General features: G+C 37.3%; 1 protein-coding gene across 1 annotated transcript in view; it reads right to left on the minus strand.

The window, feature by feature from the left end:
* Positions 1-2,428: 2,428 nt before the first annotated feature.
* The window catches only part of LOC132105469 (fatty acyl-CoA reductase 1-like), a 36,918-nt gene continuing 20,625 nt past the window's right edge, over positions 2,429-18,721 (minus strand). Inside the window, exons 3-12 of the mRNA XM_059510594.1 lie at positions 17,684-17,859; positions 15,961-16,140; positions 14,868-15,045; positions 14,574-14,618; positions 14,201-14,319; positions 13,963-14,030; positions 12,666-12,837; positions 11,424-11,553; positions 4,366-4,493; positions 2,429-3,503 (exon numbers count right to left, since the gene is read on the minus strand). Of these exons, the coding sequence (XP_059366577.1) occupies positions 3,341-3,503; positions 4,366-4,493; positions 11,424-11,553; positions 12,666-12,837; positions 13,963-14,030; positions 14,201-14,319; positions 14,574-14,618; positions 14,868-15,045; positions 15,961-16,140; positions 17,684-17,859 (1,359 nt within the window). The 3' untranslated portion in view covers positions 2,429-3,340. The remainder of the gene's footprint in view (positions 3,504-4,365; positions 4,494-11,423; positions 11,554-12,665; positions 12,838-13,962; positions 14,031-14,200; positions 14,320-14,573; positions 14,619-14,867; positions 15,046-15,960; positions 16,141-17,683; positions 17,860-18,721) is intronic.

Genomic DNA, 18,721 nt, shown 5'->3' on the forward strand with positions numbered 1-18,721 from the left:
ACAATCACTCTGCATCCCTCACATCCAAGTTACCCCATCTTTGAACTTTTGCCATCTGGCCAGCGCCTCAGAGCTGCAAATACCAGAACAGTCAGGCACAAGGCAATCTACCTCATGAACAGTTAAATGTTGTTGTCCCTCCTTCCTAGTACATCCCTGCATCTTACTCAATCCTATTCCATTATCATTTATGGCACAATTGTTTATACACTTATTTATTTGCCAATTTATTATGATTATTTTTTTTGTCTGTGTGTTGTTGTCTCTGTGCACTGGAAGCTTGTCACAAACAAATTCCTTGTAATTAATTCCCAGTAAAAAAAAATTTGGGGGTAAAATTGTAAATGACAAAAAATTCTTATTTTATGTTTAATTTTATGTTAATGTGTTGCTGTTTCTTTGTAATTATTAGTGCAATCTGCTAGCAATTTCTGAGTACATATTGTTTCACTGCAAATCCTAAAGCACATTAACAAAAAATAAAAAAATAACATGAGAACATGATTTTTAAAAACTGCATTATAACAACTATTGTCAACAATGTGAATATTATAAAGATTTCAAATATATTTTAAAATATTTAATTCTAATTGTAACATTTAGATAACATTTTTTTATTCTTATTTTTAAATTTAAATGAAGATTTTTTCCCACAAAATTTTAATATCATGAATAGCATGTTTGTGTGGGTGAAATGAAATATGTATATATATTTAAATAGTTTTTATTTTTAAATTGTCCTTGCACCTGCCTTTAAAAATGTGCGGGTTAAAATGATTTTTAATATCATAACAGAAATTAACAGCATATTTGTAATAGAGATTTCAACAAAAACATTCTTAACTGTATTTTTTTTTAATGTGTAAAACTGACCTGGAACATAAACAAAACCAATTCAGATAAAGAACATCATTTCATTTTCCTTTCATATTGTTTCACAGTCATATGAGGGGAAAAAGGATGAAGACATACAGGAACTTAGTCATTTTCAGTTTATTTTCTCATGAACTCTTTTGCAACAAACAGTCAAGCACACAATTTTATCAAAGTACAGTTTTCCATTCAAAGACCTCGACCGAACAACGTCTGACAGCTCAACATGGCCACAAATGTTGAGAGGAAGGTCAAAATCCATGTCTGCCACTACTTCACTGCTGTGAAAATCTCGTATGTAAAAAGCAAACATGCACGTGTTAGATATGGAAAAAAATTTCAGTAGGGGACTTTGTTAAAAAATCATTTTACTCCAAACCCAATACAGCTCAGTCACCTCATCTGTACAAACATCAGTGCAGAGCACAAACACTGGAGACTGTAAAGATCACGTTGGCAGTAGAAGCTTTATTTGAAAGCTCAGCTTGGCTCAAAACGAAGGGTTGCTGTTGTTAAGACACCAAGGTGTTCGATTCTAGTAGAAAAATTGCTGTGTTTTTCATGTCTGGAATGCTCTAAGAGGAGATTTTAGTGTTCGTGTGCTTTCTCTACTGAGACTCATAACGTGCAGGAGAAAAAAACATCTCAAATCATCTAAAGTAATCGCTGCACTACTGCTAAACGAGCCGAGGAAGACGTGCGCTTACCGAGGAACATGAATACTGTGTGCGACATACAAAAGACGGACGACGGAAGGCAGAAACTTCTTAGAAACGGTGATCCAAAAATACAGTTTGGCAATAGACCACCAGGGGCAGTGTAGAAAAATGTTCACTCATGAGATCTTCAAATAGTGTCGACTGATCACGATGCTGTAAAACCGTACGAAATATTAGCCGCCAAGTTTATATTCGAGTAGGAGATTCATAAAACGTTAGAAATACACTCGTTTTGGTTCTTCTAACAAGCAAACAGAAATAAAAATGCTTCAGAAACATGAAAAAGCAAATGATAAACTAGAAAAGAAACATTTAGAAGGAAGAAGCACGGGTTGTGCTGCATAGAAATGACCAAAGTCCCTTTACGTTTCTAGATTCAGAGCACTTTAAAGAGAGGTTCATACACATAAAACAACATTGAAATGGAGACTCTACGCTTTTTTTTCTTCACTTTTTGCTTTTCTTTAAAAAATATGGGAAGCCCGCAGTCATTTCTGGAAATAGATGTTCTTAACCAGCCATCTGATTCACCTTCGCAAATATACATTTGTACATTTTTGGTAAGTATATCATCTGAAAAAGAATATATTTATATATCTAGAATATTTACAGACCGAAGAAACTCTCTTATGCCCGTCATTAGACTGAAATATCCTCATCTAACAATCGCAAAAAGAGTCTGATGCTAAACTGCTGTACAAACATACATGGTGTCGACTATGTCATATTTCACACCAAAAAAAATAGGTCCCTTTATGTTTTCTAAATGTTATCAATAATAAAAACAATATATAATATAAACAATGTATCCTTGGGAATATTTTATATATATATATATATATATATATATATTACATATAACAATTATTTGATCAAATTTATTTAATATTTAAAATGTAATATAACAGTAGTTATTTCTACAGCAACACTAAAAATACTGTATTACAGTCATGAGAATTGCCATTAAGCATAATTCGAGATTCATTAAAAATGCATTAAATTTTGGGGAACGTGCTTAATTGTCATTGTCAAGTTAAACTAAAAACTTTTAGTAATTATTTTTAAATTCCTTAGAAATAGGCTGCAGTTTTTTTTTTATATACTTTTTTCTCTATATTTTGGGTGTTCATGTTTAAACGTGTGGATGTATTCTTATGGAAAAACAATGTCTGATGTTATAAATGCATCCGATCTGTTGCAGTTCACTGGCCTTTCCCTCCGAACGCAGCAAATGAAAAAACAAAACAAGAAAAAAGACAAAACACCAACCGAAAATGCAGTGAAAATGCAAGACTATGTTCTTGAAGGCTTTTAGTACCACACGGTATGAGATTTTGCCGGCTGGATTACGTGGTATTAGAACAGACAGGACACAAACGAACCGTTAAAAGACACAAACAGCAAAGCTTTGAGCGGTAGATCTGATGCTCCTAAACACTTTCTTTAGAAGAGAAGGCTAAAATCATCAGAAGACACAAAGGCAACATCTCCATGTTTGATGTTTGATGGTGATGAGAATGTAAAGGAGAAACACTAAAAGTGAAAAAAGTGTGGTTGCATATATAATCGTTATTAAGGACAGTCGTTATAAAAGAGGACACCTTTAAAAACTGCACATGGAGGAGTCAGGTGGAGCGAGCGGCCGGTGAGGAAAGCTAAAGAAACACCTGTGTGTGTGGATGGCTGAAGACACCTCTGGAGGAGGAAGTGCTCGGAGGACGGGGACACACACTTCCTGTTGCTTACGGTCATTGGGTCAGAGTGCTGGAAGCCCTGAAGTAGGACAGGAACTTGTAGCACAAGCTCACGACGAAGTACCAGATGTTCCTGGCCATCTGAGAGCGAGCGATGAAGACACGCCAGATGAAGACCAGCAGCACCGTGTTGAATGTGTATCGGATGTTTCTCAGCCTGTGAATGGAGGATCAATAATTCAATGAAACACCGAACACTCTTACTGACTATCAACTTGCAAACTCAACGAGAGTTTAATCAAGCTTCCTCTTCTCTGTGGACAGGATGGCCACAACACCATTATTTATTCACACTCATGCAAAACTCTCATATGACCTCAGAAGACCTTTGGTAATGGAGAGATAAAAAAATAAAAAACTATATTATATTATATTATAGAAACAAAAGATATCTGTAGAAGAAATAGAAATTAGAAAACAAGACAAACTAGTATGTTTTGGAGATATAGAAATAGAAATGTATTATTAATTATATTATAAATGTTTTACAGAAACCCAAGAATAGAAAAGAAAATAAACAGCATAATAAAATATAATAAAATATAATATAATATAATATAGGTTTTAATCATCAAGGATGAATTAAATATATCAAAAGTTGCAATAAATACATTTCGAATAATACCTTTACATAATGTTATTTTTATATCACATAACAATTAATAAAAAATATTTCTGTATTTTCAAAACATGCTATTTTGTTTCATTTTCTCATTTTTTTCTATATTTAATATAAAAGGAAGAACAGTAAAAAAAATTTTATAATAATAATAATAATAGTAATTATTAATCATTTATAATAATTATATTTCTGTATTATCAAAACATGCTATTTTCTTTTACTTTTCTAACTTCCAGATTTTTCTATAGATATTTTATTTTAATATAACACACACAAGCCTTCAAAAGTTTGGGGTTTGGGTTGTAAAGCTGTAGAGCTGTAAAGCAGGAGGCAGTGGAGTGATTCTTCAGCTCAGTGTAGCTTCAGTAAGTGTGTAGGTGTCATCAGATGGACGTACTTCCTCAGGTGCTGTCTGGCGGCCGGGATGTCAGACATGTCCTCGTTCAGAACGTACTTCTTGGTGCCGATACAGTAGTTCTCGATGTACTCGGGCCAGTTCAGCTGGCGAACGTCAAAGTTGAAGGTCTGAAAGATCACGAGGAAGAGTTCACAGACTGTCAGTAAAATTGTGTGATTTCTTCTGAGGTGTGTGTGTGTGTACTTGTTTATTCTACATTGTGTGTCCCCACAAGGATATTAAAACCTGCAATTTTTGACAAAGTGAGGACCAGCCTGCAGCCTGACTAAATGATGTTTATACGATAGTGTAAGAATGCAAACAGGTTTTCTGAAATAAGTCGGTTTAGGGTTAGGGGATAGAAAATATAGTTTGATAAGTATAAAAGTAATAGAAGTCTATGGAAAGCCCCCACAATTCACAGAAACAAACACACGCGTGTGTGTGTGTGTGTATGTGTGTGTGAGAGAGAGAGAGAGAGAGAGAGAGAGAGAGAGAGAGATTGTGTGTGAGAGAGAGAGAGAGAGAGAGAGAGAGAGAGAGAGATTGTGTGTGAGAGAGTGAGTGAGCGTGAGTGAGTGTGAGTGTGTGTGTGTGTACTTGTTTATTCTACATTGTGTGTCCCCACAAGGATATTAAAACCTGCAATTTTTGGACTTCCGGTGTAGGAAATGACAGAGTGAGTCGCGTTTCTGCCCTGCTCCCAACCTCTACGTTTATAACTTTTATTACAGTCCAGCCAAAGTGTTAAAAACGATCCCCAACGTTTAAATATATTCGACAGTGCATCGCCGCTTTGAGATAATGACCAGTAGATCGAAAAAAGGGGACCAGAAAGGAGAGAACGACCCTCCGAACACCGTGCTACCCGCGCTAGCAGATATGCTAGCTAAACACGAGGTTTCTCTGATGACAAAGTTCCAGGCGGAATTTAACACTGCGTTCTCCAAACTCGAGGAGCGGGTTGATAAATTCCAGAATACCTTACTCGACCACCAACAGCGTCTCTCGTCTTTGGAGACAATTGCAGACTCCACGAGCCAAGACATGAAGGCCATGGAAGCAGAGCTGACCGCAATGTCTGAAGCGAACGCTAAGCTACATTCTAAGCTTGTTGACCTGGAAGGCCGCTCTAGAAGAAACAACATAAGGATAGTGGGCCTTCCAGAGAACATCGAAGGCGCCCACCCCACGGCTTTTTTCTCTCAGGTTTTGGTGGAGATTCTCGGCGATCAAATATTGAACTCTACCCCTGAACTTGACCGAGCCCACCGCACCCTAGCTCCAAAGCCGGGGCCTGGCGGCAAAGCCCGGCCCGTCATCATTCGCTTTCTTAAGTTTCAAGAGCGGGAGTTGGTTGTGCGTGAAGCTCGACGTTTACGGGGCAGATTAAACTACAGGGGCTCTCAGATCCACATCTTCGAGGATTACTCGCCTGAAGTGGCAGAACAATGCTCTGAATACCGGGCCGTGATGAAACAGCTATACGACCTGGGCCTTAAACCGACTCTCCTTTTCCCGGCCAGGCTGTTCATCAGGCCCGAAACCGGGCCGCGACGCCACCTCCCTTCCCCGAAAGCTGCTCAGGACTTCATCGCTTCTCAACGTCAAAGCAGCGCGGGACCCACGGAGGACGGGTAACGTAGCTCGCTTAGCTTTGAGACGGCGGAGCTAGACCTACACAACTGGTGGTTTACTGTGCCAGCTTCACTCCCTTTCCAAGGGCTACTGTAAATTGAGGTCCCTCGGATGTGGTCCACTTTTAACTAACTTACTGGATGACTAAGACACGACAACCCACTTGCTTTATCGTTTATTGAGCTGGTAAGACTGCTCCAGGACTTTTAGCCATAAACAGCTAATGTTACCAGCTATGCTTATGTGACTATAGAGATGTGGGGGTGGAAATGCAACTTTACATGTGCGTGCGCGCGACCGGTGTGAGTATACACGCGCTACATTCTTTTGCAACATATTACGTTTGTGTGTGTGTGTATATGTGTGCATAGGTGTGTATGTATGCATATACATGTAATTCTCTCTTAATCTAGAGCTCATTTTTTAATTTACTTTTATTTACCCATTTATTTATTTTCTTTCACGGTCAATGTTTGAGTTCGATTTTATGGTTTACATTAGCATTCTTGTTAAGCCGTGTTGGCGGACTATGGAGAAAGATGCTGTTTGAATGACGAGTTTCGGTTTGTTTTGGTAATGTTCTGTCACTGGATTATTTTGTTGCTCAGGGAGTTGGGGACACTAGGAATTCATGCGGAAGTGTAATAGACACACCGCTGTGCAATGGACACTGAAAATATTGCTTGTTATTGGGGTTTTCCAGGCCAGAGGGTTGTTTGTGTGTGTTTGTGTATGTGGTTGTCATCCGGTGTGCCCCCCCCCCCTTTCTTTTTTCCTTTTTTTTTTCTCTTTCTCTCTTTCCCTTATTTCTCTCTTTCTCTCCTTCACCCCCAAATCCTGCTTCGCCTTCTCAAGGAATATCAATAAGATATGTCAAGCATGAACAATATAATTAGATTTATCTCATGGAATGTGCGGGGGGTGGGTGGCCCCACTAAGAGCGATAAGATAATGACCCACTTACAACAACTCAAAGGTGATGTGTTTTTTATTCAGGAGACCCACCTGCGCAACAGGTTGACCATGTTTTTCACTCCAGATTTAACGAAAGGGCCAGAGGCACCGCCATTATGATTCGTAAAAACGTCATGTTTGAACCAGGTAAAGTGGTATCAGACCTTAATGGTTGATTTGTTATCGTCACTGGCAAATTACAAAATACACCCGTCATCTTGGCCAGCGTTTATGGTCCTAACTGGGATGACTGTTCATTCATATCCAAACTATTCACGTCGTTACCAAACATTGATAATCATCATATAATTATAGGCGGGGATTTTAATCTGGTTCAAGATCAAGACCCCATACTAGACAGATCGTCAAACAAACCGCACTCTGTAAGCAAATCTGCCAAAATTTTACACGACTTCGCCAAACGACTGGGCCTCTCCGACCCATGGAGGCACACTTCTCCCATGACCAAAACATTCTCTTTCTTTTCTCATGTGCACCACACCTACACACACATAGATTTCTTCCTTCTAGATGACAGACTGCTCTCCATGATTAAGTCCAGTGACTACCACAGTATCGCAATATCGGACCATGCTCCTACCTCCCTTGACTTACACTTTCGTACTCACGCCAGCCCCTTCAGACAGTGGAGGTTTAACACTTCTTTATTAGCGGAAGATTCCTATAAGCAATTTATACACTCCCAGATAACTTTTTTTTGAGCTGAATGACTTGCCAGATACAAACAGAGGTGTAATTTGGGAGGCTTTGAAGGCTTATATTCGAGGACAGCTTATCTCCTTTGTGTCTAACTCAAAACGAGTTGAAGCGTCACAAACGTTAGACCTGTTACAGAAAATTAAGAGCATTGATGACGAATATGCGGTTAACCCAGACCCTATCCTTTACAGAGAGCGTCTTAGACTTCAGACAGACTTTGATCTCCTATCTGATAACAAAGCCAGGCTCCGTTTGCTCAAATCTAGACAGCGTTTTTTTTAATCGGGGGATAAAGCGGGGAGGCTTCTGGCTCATCAGGCTAGAGCTGAAGCAACCTCAAGGCTTATTCCTGCCATTAGAGCCAGCTCAGGTGAGTTGCACACTGACCTATATACCTCTGGTTGCCCCCCTATTGCGGACGAGATGCCTAACGATTTGACTTTCCCCCAAATAGACGCAGAATCAGTGAAAGACCTAGGTGCCCTTATAACCACTGCTGAGGTTCAGGGAGCCATTTATTCCCTACAGAGCGGTAAATCCCCGGGGCAGGATGGCTTCACTGTAGAGTATTACAAAACTTTTTCTGCTTTTCTCGCACCAGCCCTAAAAGATATGTACAACGAGGCTTTTCATCAGCGTCGCCTTCCGGATACCCTATCTAAAGCCACCATCTCCCTAATTCTTAAGAAAGGGAAAGACCCCCTGCTCTGTGGCAGCTACAGGCCAATCTCGCTTCTCAACGTAGATCTCAAAATTCTCGCAAAGATTCTTGCACTCCGTCTTCAAAGGTTAATGCCCTCCATTATCTTGCCAGATCAGACAGGGTTTATGCCGGGCCGACAGTCTTTCCATAACACGAGACGGCTACTCGACATTATTCACTCATCAAATAATAATATCCCGGAAATTGTGGTGTCCCTCGATGCCGAAAAGGCATTCGACAGGGTCGAGTGGGGATATCTGTATGCGGCAATGGATAGGTTCGGTCTGGGTGAGAACTTTATCTTATGGGTCAGATTATTATACTCATCCCCGACAGCTTCTGTTCAAACTAATGACGTGTTATCCCATCCTTTCCCACTTCGGAGAGGCACTAGACAGGGCTGTCCCCTGTCTCCACTCTTATTCGCCATAGCAATAGAACCTCTAGCCATCTGGCTCCGTGCGGAGGAAGGCTTCAAGGGCATCACACGATTTGGCGTAACTCATAAAGTTTCACTATATGCCGACGACTTGCTCCTGTATATCTCTAACCCTGTCATCTCACTCCCTGTCATTTTAAATGTTTTGGAACGGTTTGGTACATACTCCGGATATAAACTCAACTACCAAAAAAGTGAGCTTTTGGCGATAAATTCTCTGGCAAAGCAGCTCCCACGCTCGTTATCGGCATTTAAGTGGAGTAACGACGGATTTATCTACTTGGGGGTTCATATAACAACGACTGCGTCTGAATTGTTCCGTAAAAATTTCGTACCTCTGGTCACAAAAACTGTAAGTGATTTCGACCGATGGGCGGTCCTACCACTCTCCCTCGTAGGCCGGGCAAATTTGATCAAGATGGTTATCCTCCCCAAATTCCTTTATCTGTTCCAGCACATCCCTGTACTCATCTCCAAATCTTTTTTTGACAAACTGGATTCAGTGATATCTAAATTTCTTTGGGGCGGCAAACCTGCCAGGATCCGCAAAACGATCTTACAGTCCCCTAAGTCCGAGGGGGGCCTGGCCCTCCCTAACTTTAGACGATATTATTGGGCAGCTAACATGCAAAAACTTTTATACTGGATGAGTGGGGACCCCTCTCCTCCTGCCTGGGTACATTTGGAGCGATCAAGCGCACGCTTCCCGTTGCGGTCTGTCCTATGCTCCCAACTCCCTTTGCCTTCAGGACCTGCAGGCTCGTGCCCGATTGTATCCCTCTCACTCAAGATCTGGAGTCAGATTAGGAAGTGCTTAGGTTTGCAGGGTCCCTCCATCCTGACACCACTGCTCCAAAACCATGTCTTTACCCCCTCAAGATCAGATTTGGCATTCAGGGCCTGGCATAGTAATGGTATCACTAGTGTTAAGGACCTATACAAGGATGGCATATTTGCATCCTTCACAGAGCTCTCATCTCTTCACAACTTGCCAAAATCACATCTCTTCCGCTTTTTTCAGATTAGAGATTTTGTTAAGAAAACATTTCCCCACTTTCCAAAAACATTGACTGACTCCCTTTTGGCGATAGACCCCAATAGTAAAAAATGCATTTCCGTATTGTACCAGTTACTGGGATCGACCTCTGCAAACCCTGGTGCCCTTTCCAAAGCCGCGTGGGAGGGCGACCTGAACATGGCTATTACGGACGAACAGTGGGGCCATGCTCAGGTTATGGTTCATTCTTCTTCCATATGCGCCCGTCATGGTCTAATCCAATGTAAGATCCTTCATAGAGTTCATTACACAAATGCAAAATTGTCCAAAATATACCCTAATGTCCGAGACGCCTGTAATAGATGTAACCAGTCCCCTGCCAATCATACGCATATGTTTTGGTCCTGCCCTATACTGACAACTTTTGGACTAACTTTTTTGACACCTTGAGTAGAGCCTACGAACACACGATCCCTCCCAGCCCTTTGTCAGCCATTTTTGGCATTTCCCCAGACACTGACCTCCCTGTTGCGCTGAAGCGAGCCCTGGCATTTACATCGTTGCTAGCCCGAAGGCTGATTCTGCTCAACTGGAAGCTTCCCCGCCCCCCCACACATGATCGTTGGATTATAGAAGTGCTTGACAATCTGAGGTTGGAAAAGCTTAGATCCTCTTTGAAAGGCACTACCTCAGCATTTCTGGGAACGTGGAGCCCTTTCCTGGGGCTGGTTAATTCTCTCAATCTGTCCCCTGATTTGGAGGTTTGAATCCCTACTTATTTATTTAATTTACTTACCCTTTTTTGTTTTTTGTTTTTTTGTGTGTGTGTGTGTGTCTGTTCTGATGAATGTCTGTTGGTATGCTCGGATTTGTGTGTTTGTCTTCGTTTTTGGCCTGTGTTGGGTTAGTTCGTGGGGTGGGGTGGGGTGGGGTGGGGTGGGGTGGGGTGGGGAGGGGATCGGGTCCAGGTGTCACTTCGGTCCCATTTTGTAATGTTTATTGTTACCTATACATCTGTCACCTGGTGTTGGGAAAAAATGTAAAATCAACTCAATAAATAAAGTTGGAAAAAAAAAAACCCTGCAATTTTTGACAAAGTGAGGACCAGCCTGCAGCCTGACTAAATGATGTTTATACGATAGTGTAAGAATGCAAACAGGTTTTCTGTAATAAGTCGGTTTAGGGTTAGGGGATAGAAAATATAGTTTGATAAGTATAAAAGTAAGTGAGTGTGTGTGTGTGTGTGTGTGTGTGTGTGTGAGTGTGTGTGTGTGAGAGAGTGAGTGAGTGAGTGAGTGTGTGTGTCTTTGAGTGTGTGTGTGTGTGTGTGTGTGTGTGTGAGTGAGTGTGTGTGTGTGTGTGTGAGAGAGAGAGTGTGTGTGTGTGTGTGTGTGTGTGTGAGTGAGTGTGTGTGTGTGTGTGTGAGAGAGAGAGAGTGTGTGTGTGTGTGTGAGTGAGTGAGTGAGTGAGTGATTGTGTGTGTGTGTGTGTGTGTGAGAGTGAGTGTGTGTGTGTGTGTGTGTGTGTGTGTGTGTGTGTGTGTGTGTGTGTGTGAGAGTGAGTGAGAGTGTGTGTGTGTGTGTGTGAGTGTGTGTGTGTGTGTGTACCCTCCTGTCCTCGGCGCTCAGCTGGTTCATCAGCATGTTCATGTTCTCTGAGTTCCACTCCCAGTCCTGACTGCTGAAGTACTCCAGCAGACCGATGGCTTTGTGCAGACGGTTGAAAATACGCATCATTCTGAATGAACACAGATCACACACTCAGCACCTCTATGACAATTATACTACTTTTTTATAGATTTTATTTCTATAATATAATGTATTAAATGATATTCAGAATTATTATGACCAAAATTTTATATTAATAATACAATAATTAAAATATTAACTATATATATATATATATATATATATATATATATATATATATATATATATATATATATATATATATATAAGCTGTTTTTATATAATATAATAGTTAACAATAGTTTTTTTTCTGCATTACAAGGTCTTCTGAGGTCATAGAGTTTTGCATGACGTTGAATAAATAATGGGGGTATGGCCTACAAACACACTGCATCCTGTCCATAGAGAAGAGGAATATATAATAATAATAATAATAATAATATATATAATATAATATATTCATGTTACCAAAACGTCCTTATTTATCTTTTTTCTTGTGAATGTCTTTTTTATATAGATATTTTATTTCTAATAATTATTCACAATAATAATAATATTTGCATTTATATATTAACAATACATATCGCTTTATGTCTACAGATATTTTAATTCTATAATATGCAATATAATATAAAATTTTACCTGTTTTCTTATTTTCCATTTCTATTCTATTATACAATTAAATATGAAGTAGTATATAATGTATTAAATCATTAATAATCATAATACCTTATAATAATTACCCATATTTGTATTTCTATATTAACAATACATATTAGATTTCTTTCTATAATACAATATAATTCTATTTTTACCATATATTTGGCCTTATTTTTCAATTTCTATTGTTATATAATTAAATATAAAATATTATATATTGTGTTAAATTATTTATAATTGTTAATAATCATAATATGATATAATTTATTTATTAACATACATATTTTTTATAATATAATATACTTTCTATAGACATTTCATTTTATTTCTCTAATATATTTTACATTAACATTCAAATGATAGGGGTCTATGAGAATTTAAAATAATTATTACTTTTAATCAGCAAGGGTGTATTTTTATTTGTAATATATTCTTTTGACATATATTATAATTATACATGCCATTTCCAGATCATGTCAGTATGATGTTGTTAGTTCTCACTGAGGTTTCTGTCCAGACAGTCGGAGGAACAGGTCATAGATGAGCGCGGGGAACTTGTGACTGACGAGGATCCAGTACTGGTAGATCAGGTAATTGGAGGTGATGTTGGCGTTTGGCCGACGGAAAGCCTGCTCCAGAGGATTCCTCTTAAACGTGGACATCACGTGATGCTCTGGAAAGCAAAAGATACTGTTTATAAGATGATAACTAAGCCATTTACCATGGAAACGCTTTAGCTGCTCTGACCAGTGATCTGCCCTCCGGCGCCAACACACAGCACACATACAGTAGAGTACAGTGATGTGATCCCAGTGATGCACTCTGGGCTATTTTTGAAACATAGTAGCGTGCATCTGCTGAAATGTGCACAATGCAATTCACTCAATCCACTTCCAGTGTGACGAATAACCCTGAAATGTTATCTGTGCTTTTTTTAAGGTCTTATATTTAGCCTTTTATTAGGGTTTTATTACAAATGCAAAACAACTACTCATGCATTTGACTTGAGCTTCTATTTGCAATGCAATTGAAGATGCAGTTATGCAATTATGATTTATCAGTCTGCACATATAAAATTAAACATGCAACACAGTGACAATAATACTCTTTTAAACTTTTAGCTATGCATACTGCATATTTCATATGCTTTTTCTATTAAAAATAGCATTTACATTGTTTGTTTATGTCTATTTTTGTATTTTCAATGAACCTGAAGTTATGCAATTATGATTTATTTTAATTACAATTTTTGAGAGGAGCCTTGATGCTTGGAATTACACATGCAACGGTGAAAATAATAATGTTTTAAACATTTATTGCATGCTACATACTATTTAATATGCTTTTTTTTTTTGATTGGATTGTATAATATAAAAATATTTACATTTCAAATAAACGCATGTTTGGCATATTTAATTCAATACGTTCCTTGGTTCGTAATTAGTTGTGAAATTGACTAGCAATGAACAGGCTATTTTAATTTCTTTGTAATTATTTGTGATTTGATCAATTTTATTTCTGAGGCTGGAACTGAAGATGTAATACAATCTACTGTAGAGCTTCTGTATTTATCTCAAAATGTATATGTATTTTCAAAATGTATTCTCTCTATTATATACTATCTTCCATTTATTCTAATTCCTTATTTCTTTATACAGTACATTCATAAATGCATGTGTATGTCCTGAACTCGTTGCACTGTGAGATGAGGAAAACCATTTCTTTCAGTGTAGTATACAGTATAGAGTATGCAGTAACCATAACTCGCTCACACCGGATATCAAAGCATGTTACGCACCGATCTCTCCCCAGTGGAAAGGGTTAATGCCTCCGGTTGTGCAGTTGTACACGAGTGCACTTTTCGGTCTGAAATGAAAACACAGAACAAGGAGCTCACACCGTGCCGCATGAGCACAACCACACATTTCCCCCTCATGCAAATACATCAACAGAGAGATTTTTTTTCATGCTAATGTTCTCTGTTTAATTAATCACCTGCGGGTCTCGCATAAGCAAATCAGACAGATGAAGCTGACCTGTGCACCGCGGTGTACCACCCGGCAGCCAGCGTCAGGTTTATCACCACGTCTACAGGAATCAGATCGGCCACCGCGTCATTACTGGCTCTCATGGTGCGCAAGATGCCCTTCCCAGCCTGCACCGGGACACAAACACCACACGCTTCATCAGAAAGGACGCCAAACGCACCATATGCCTCTGTCTGGCTGTGAGATGACTAAGGCTTGTAGTAGATCGTAGTTTATCAGCAGTAGTCTTGATCATGTCGATCATTTAGAGGCTTTTGAAAATCACTTAAAGTAGCATTATAAGGTTAAGATCGCTCTCTGTGGGGTTCAGGATTGTTATAACTCTCAGATCTACAATAGCACACCATGAATCAATACTTACAGCAATGAAAACACCACTCGGTCCATTAAAGTTGTCTATCCAACCCTGTAAAATACAGAAGAAGCCATAACTGTTTTAGCATATGTCATCTATAAAAGTCTATATGACAATAAGATAATGACCAAAAAAAAAAAAAAGAAAGAAACTATATTTTAAACTTTATATTTTTGTTCGGGACTAAAAAGAGTCCAAACCATGTTATTTTAATATAATTTAGATAATTTCATAGTTCTTGTTAATATTTTTAATTAGATTTAATTTTTACATTTTCTGTTTTCATTTTAATTCACTCACGGGGAACGGCTCCTGCCAGCTGGCTCCCACGATGGACGGCCGTATGATGGCGATGTTGAGTCTGCCGCTCTCCTGCTGCACCACACACTCGGCCAGCGCTTTGGTGTAGGTGTAAGTGTTCGGCCGGTCACCAATCAGATGCGGCGTGATGTCACGGACCATACTGTCATCCATCCACCTACACACACACACACACACAGATAAATCACTGCTCTGCTTCAGGGTCAGTTCATGGCTTGATGCGATATGACTTTGACTTTGAGTCAAATAATCTGGAAAATCAGACATGCAATGACCAGTGGCACAAACTAAGTGTTTTCAAACTGACTGGGGTTCTTGGTAAAGGTTAGAGGAAAAAAAAAAATGAATAAACTAAAATATTTAAAAAATCTAAAAAAAAATTATTTTTACAAATACATAATAAATATTTTTTTTTAATAATCTAAAAAGTTTAGCACTATAGTGAGTAGAATAAGTAATGTATTTAAATAAATTAAATGAAGTAATACATTTATAAAAAAAAATACTGATTAAAATAAATGATTAAACAATAAATATAGATTAAAATGAATAACAAAAGAACATATTTAAATAAATAATACACCTAACGAATAATGTAAATGTAATAGAAACAAAATATTCCCCAAATATTTGGACATATTTAATAATATATATATATATATATATATATATATTTAGTGAAAATTATTACTTAAAAACATTAAATGAAAAAAGTATTAAACTATTTCAGCTAGTTGCCAAGAACACATTTCTTTGTTTTTATTTGAGCTTAACTTGATCTAAATAACTAAAAACTATATAGACATAAACATTAAAAAAAAATCTTCACACATACACAGATATAAACTAATTCAAAATATTTATCAAAATATCTAAAAGTATCTTGATACTAAAATAACACTGGTGTTCATGGCTTATTTTTCAGCATTCCATAATTTAGTTCTAAAGGCATTAGCTTAAGTCTGGTTTTGAATACACACTGGATTGTGTCAGCTCTGTCGGAGCTCATGGCTGTGGTTGCCGGGTAGATTCTGGAAGTGAGTTAGAGATGAGGATGATATATTGCACTCACTCCAGAGAGTCGATGAGTTTCTTGGGCTCGACTGGAAGAGGGTAGATGACCTCGTCGATGTGTCTGCGGTTGCAGTTGGCGTAGGCGGTGGAGATGTGGATGAAGGCCTGCAGGTGCTGCATCTGCTGCGCCAGAGAGAGGAGCTGCTGCGTGGCCATGACGTTCAGCTGCAGCGCATGCCTGCGCAGACACACATACAGTACATCATTACACATTATAAACCATACAAAACACAGAACATCCAGAAATCACTGCTCTGCTTCAGGCTCAGTACAGTGTGTGAGACACACAACATCAGAGTTAAATAATGCTGAAAATAAGACATGCATAGCAGGCAATCTAGACCAAAAAACATATGAATAATTAAATAAATGTGATTAAAATAATAAAAATACACTAAATACATTAATAATAAAAAAAGATTCAATAAAAACCTGATAAAATGCACATGTAATACATCTAACAGCACAGTACTGTAATGACTGGGAAAAAGTAACAAGATAATAATAACAAATGATTTATTATTATAATTTGGCATAGACCAAAAATATATAGATAATATTTAAAATATATATATATATATATATAAAGATTAAATCAAAAAATGAAAAGAAAAATATATATTTATCTCAGTACAGTACTATAGTGTGCTGAAAAAGTAATAAGGTAATACTTATTTCATTATTTCAAAATGTACAAATTATAATTAAATCATATTTAAAAATAATAAATTGATTAAAATAACTAAATAATACAAATTATTAAAAGAAAGAAATGTATTTATTTATTTTCTAAAATGAAAGTCTGTGACAGGGTAATGAAGTTTCACTTAAAAAAAAAGTTACTTGAAATAAAATAAAAGTTACATTTATTAGTTGCCAAGGCATCATTTATTTATTTTATTTTTGTTTATCATGAAATACTTAAAAGTAAAAGTGAAATAAAAATGTATTAAATTTTATATAAATATAAAAAAAATAATGACAAAATTAAAAAATTATTTCAACTAATATAAAAAAAAAATTAAAACAAAAATAGTTTTTATAAAATATTAAACATTTTTTAAAAATTAAAACAGTATTTGTTTAATATAAAAAATATAATAGCATGTTATTGATACTGGAGTAAGAGGACTGCATTCTTAAAACACATTAGGACACTAATGCTGTTTTTGTTTTCCTTAAGACAATGAAGCAAGAGGTCGCTGTGAACAGGTGTGTGTGTGTGTGATGAAACCTTTCTCTCACTCGTTCCTGCTCTGAAGTCAGTGGTTCACCGATGAGTCCCTCGTTCCTCCAGCAGTGAGAACATCTGCTCCTCAGCCGGAGACTCATTACACAGCAGAAATACTGTATGTGTGTGTGTGTATGTCTTCCTCTTATTCTTGTTATTCTCACATTTCCTCTCTTCCTTTACAAGTGTAGCTATGGCTTTCAAGTTCCATCACACACTCATGTTCAAAAATGTGGGTTCTGTAAGGTTTATTAATCTGTTTAAAGTCTCCATACTCACTAGAGCTGCATTTATTGATCAAAAATACAGTAGAATTTAAAATAAATGTTTTCTATGTGAATATCAGTTAAACTGTAATTTATTCCCGTGATCAAAACTGAATTTTGCAGTCTTCAGTGTCACAAGATCCTTCAGAAATCCTTCTAATATGCTGATTTACCGCTCAGGAAACACCTCTGATGATATGTTCATTAAATGTGGTGTGACTCACTTCAGGGGCTCGTCAAAGCGGATGGTGGCGGCGCAGTGGAAGACGATGTTGATACAGGAAGTGAGTGTTTGTACATCCTCTGGACTGATGGCCAGGACAGGCTGCGTGAGCTCGCTGCTGATGGGGATGATCTTCAGATGAAAGTCTGGATTATCTTCACGCACGCGGTCGAACAGCTGCGACACACACAGACAAACACGGCAGAGATGCGGAGTCACTATCATAACACAAAACATGACAATCATCATTCTTCACACATGAAGGAAGTAAGTTACAGCTACACTCATTTAAATGGAACACACAGTATTATTTGGGAACATGATGAGAACCACCAGTGAGACTAAATAAGTACAATAAATGAACATTCCAAAAATAGGAAAGTGGGTAGTAAATAAAAATAAGCTAATTTAAATAAATAAATTATGCATTATTTGAAAACTCAATGAAAATAAGCTCTGAAAATATCTACAATAAATAAATAAAAATATAAAATAAAATAAAACACAATAAAACATTAAAAAAACATCAAGATTATGATAAATAATGTATGATAATAATGTACTTCCTGGCAGAGCAAAAACAAGACAATAAGATTGCAATATCATTAATTATTATAAGTATTCATGTTAATCATGTTAATTTAAATATAACAAATATTTCATTGTTATATAAAAACCTAATGAGAATCACCATTGATAAATAGAAATAAAATAAACTAATTACAAAAATTGGAAATGCACTTCATTTTTAACGGTCCATAAAAATAACCTTACAATATGGTTCTAAAACAAGTATAATCTCCACACTATTCTGCAATTTCTCATCTCATTTCTTTTGATCTGGTCCGTTTACATGAGAATTCATCCTTTCAGAACATTATGTAATTTTCTGTTGGCTAAACCGCAGGATGCAAATGACAAATATCATCATTTTATGTCAAAGATTTCAGCGGTTATGTAAAGGAGAAAACTGCAGAGTGAATAAATAAGATATTTCTTGACCATATCCAAACACATGTTTGAAGAGGTTCATAGCTGA

This window comes from Carassius carassius, chromosome 26 (assembly GCF_963082965.1).
Source record: "Carassius carassius chromosome 26, fCarCar2.1, whole genome shotgun sequence".
Lineage (NCBI taxonomy): Eukaryota > Metazoa > Chordata > Actinopteri > Cypriniformes > Cyprinidae > Carassius > Carassius carassius.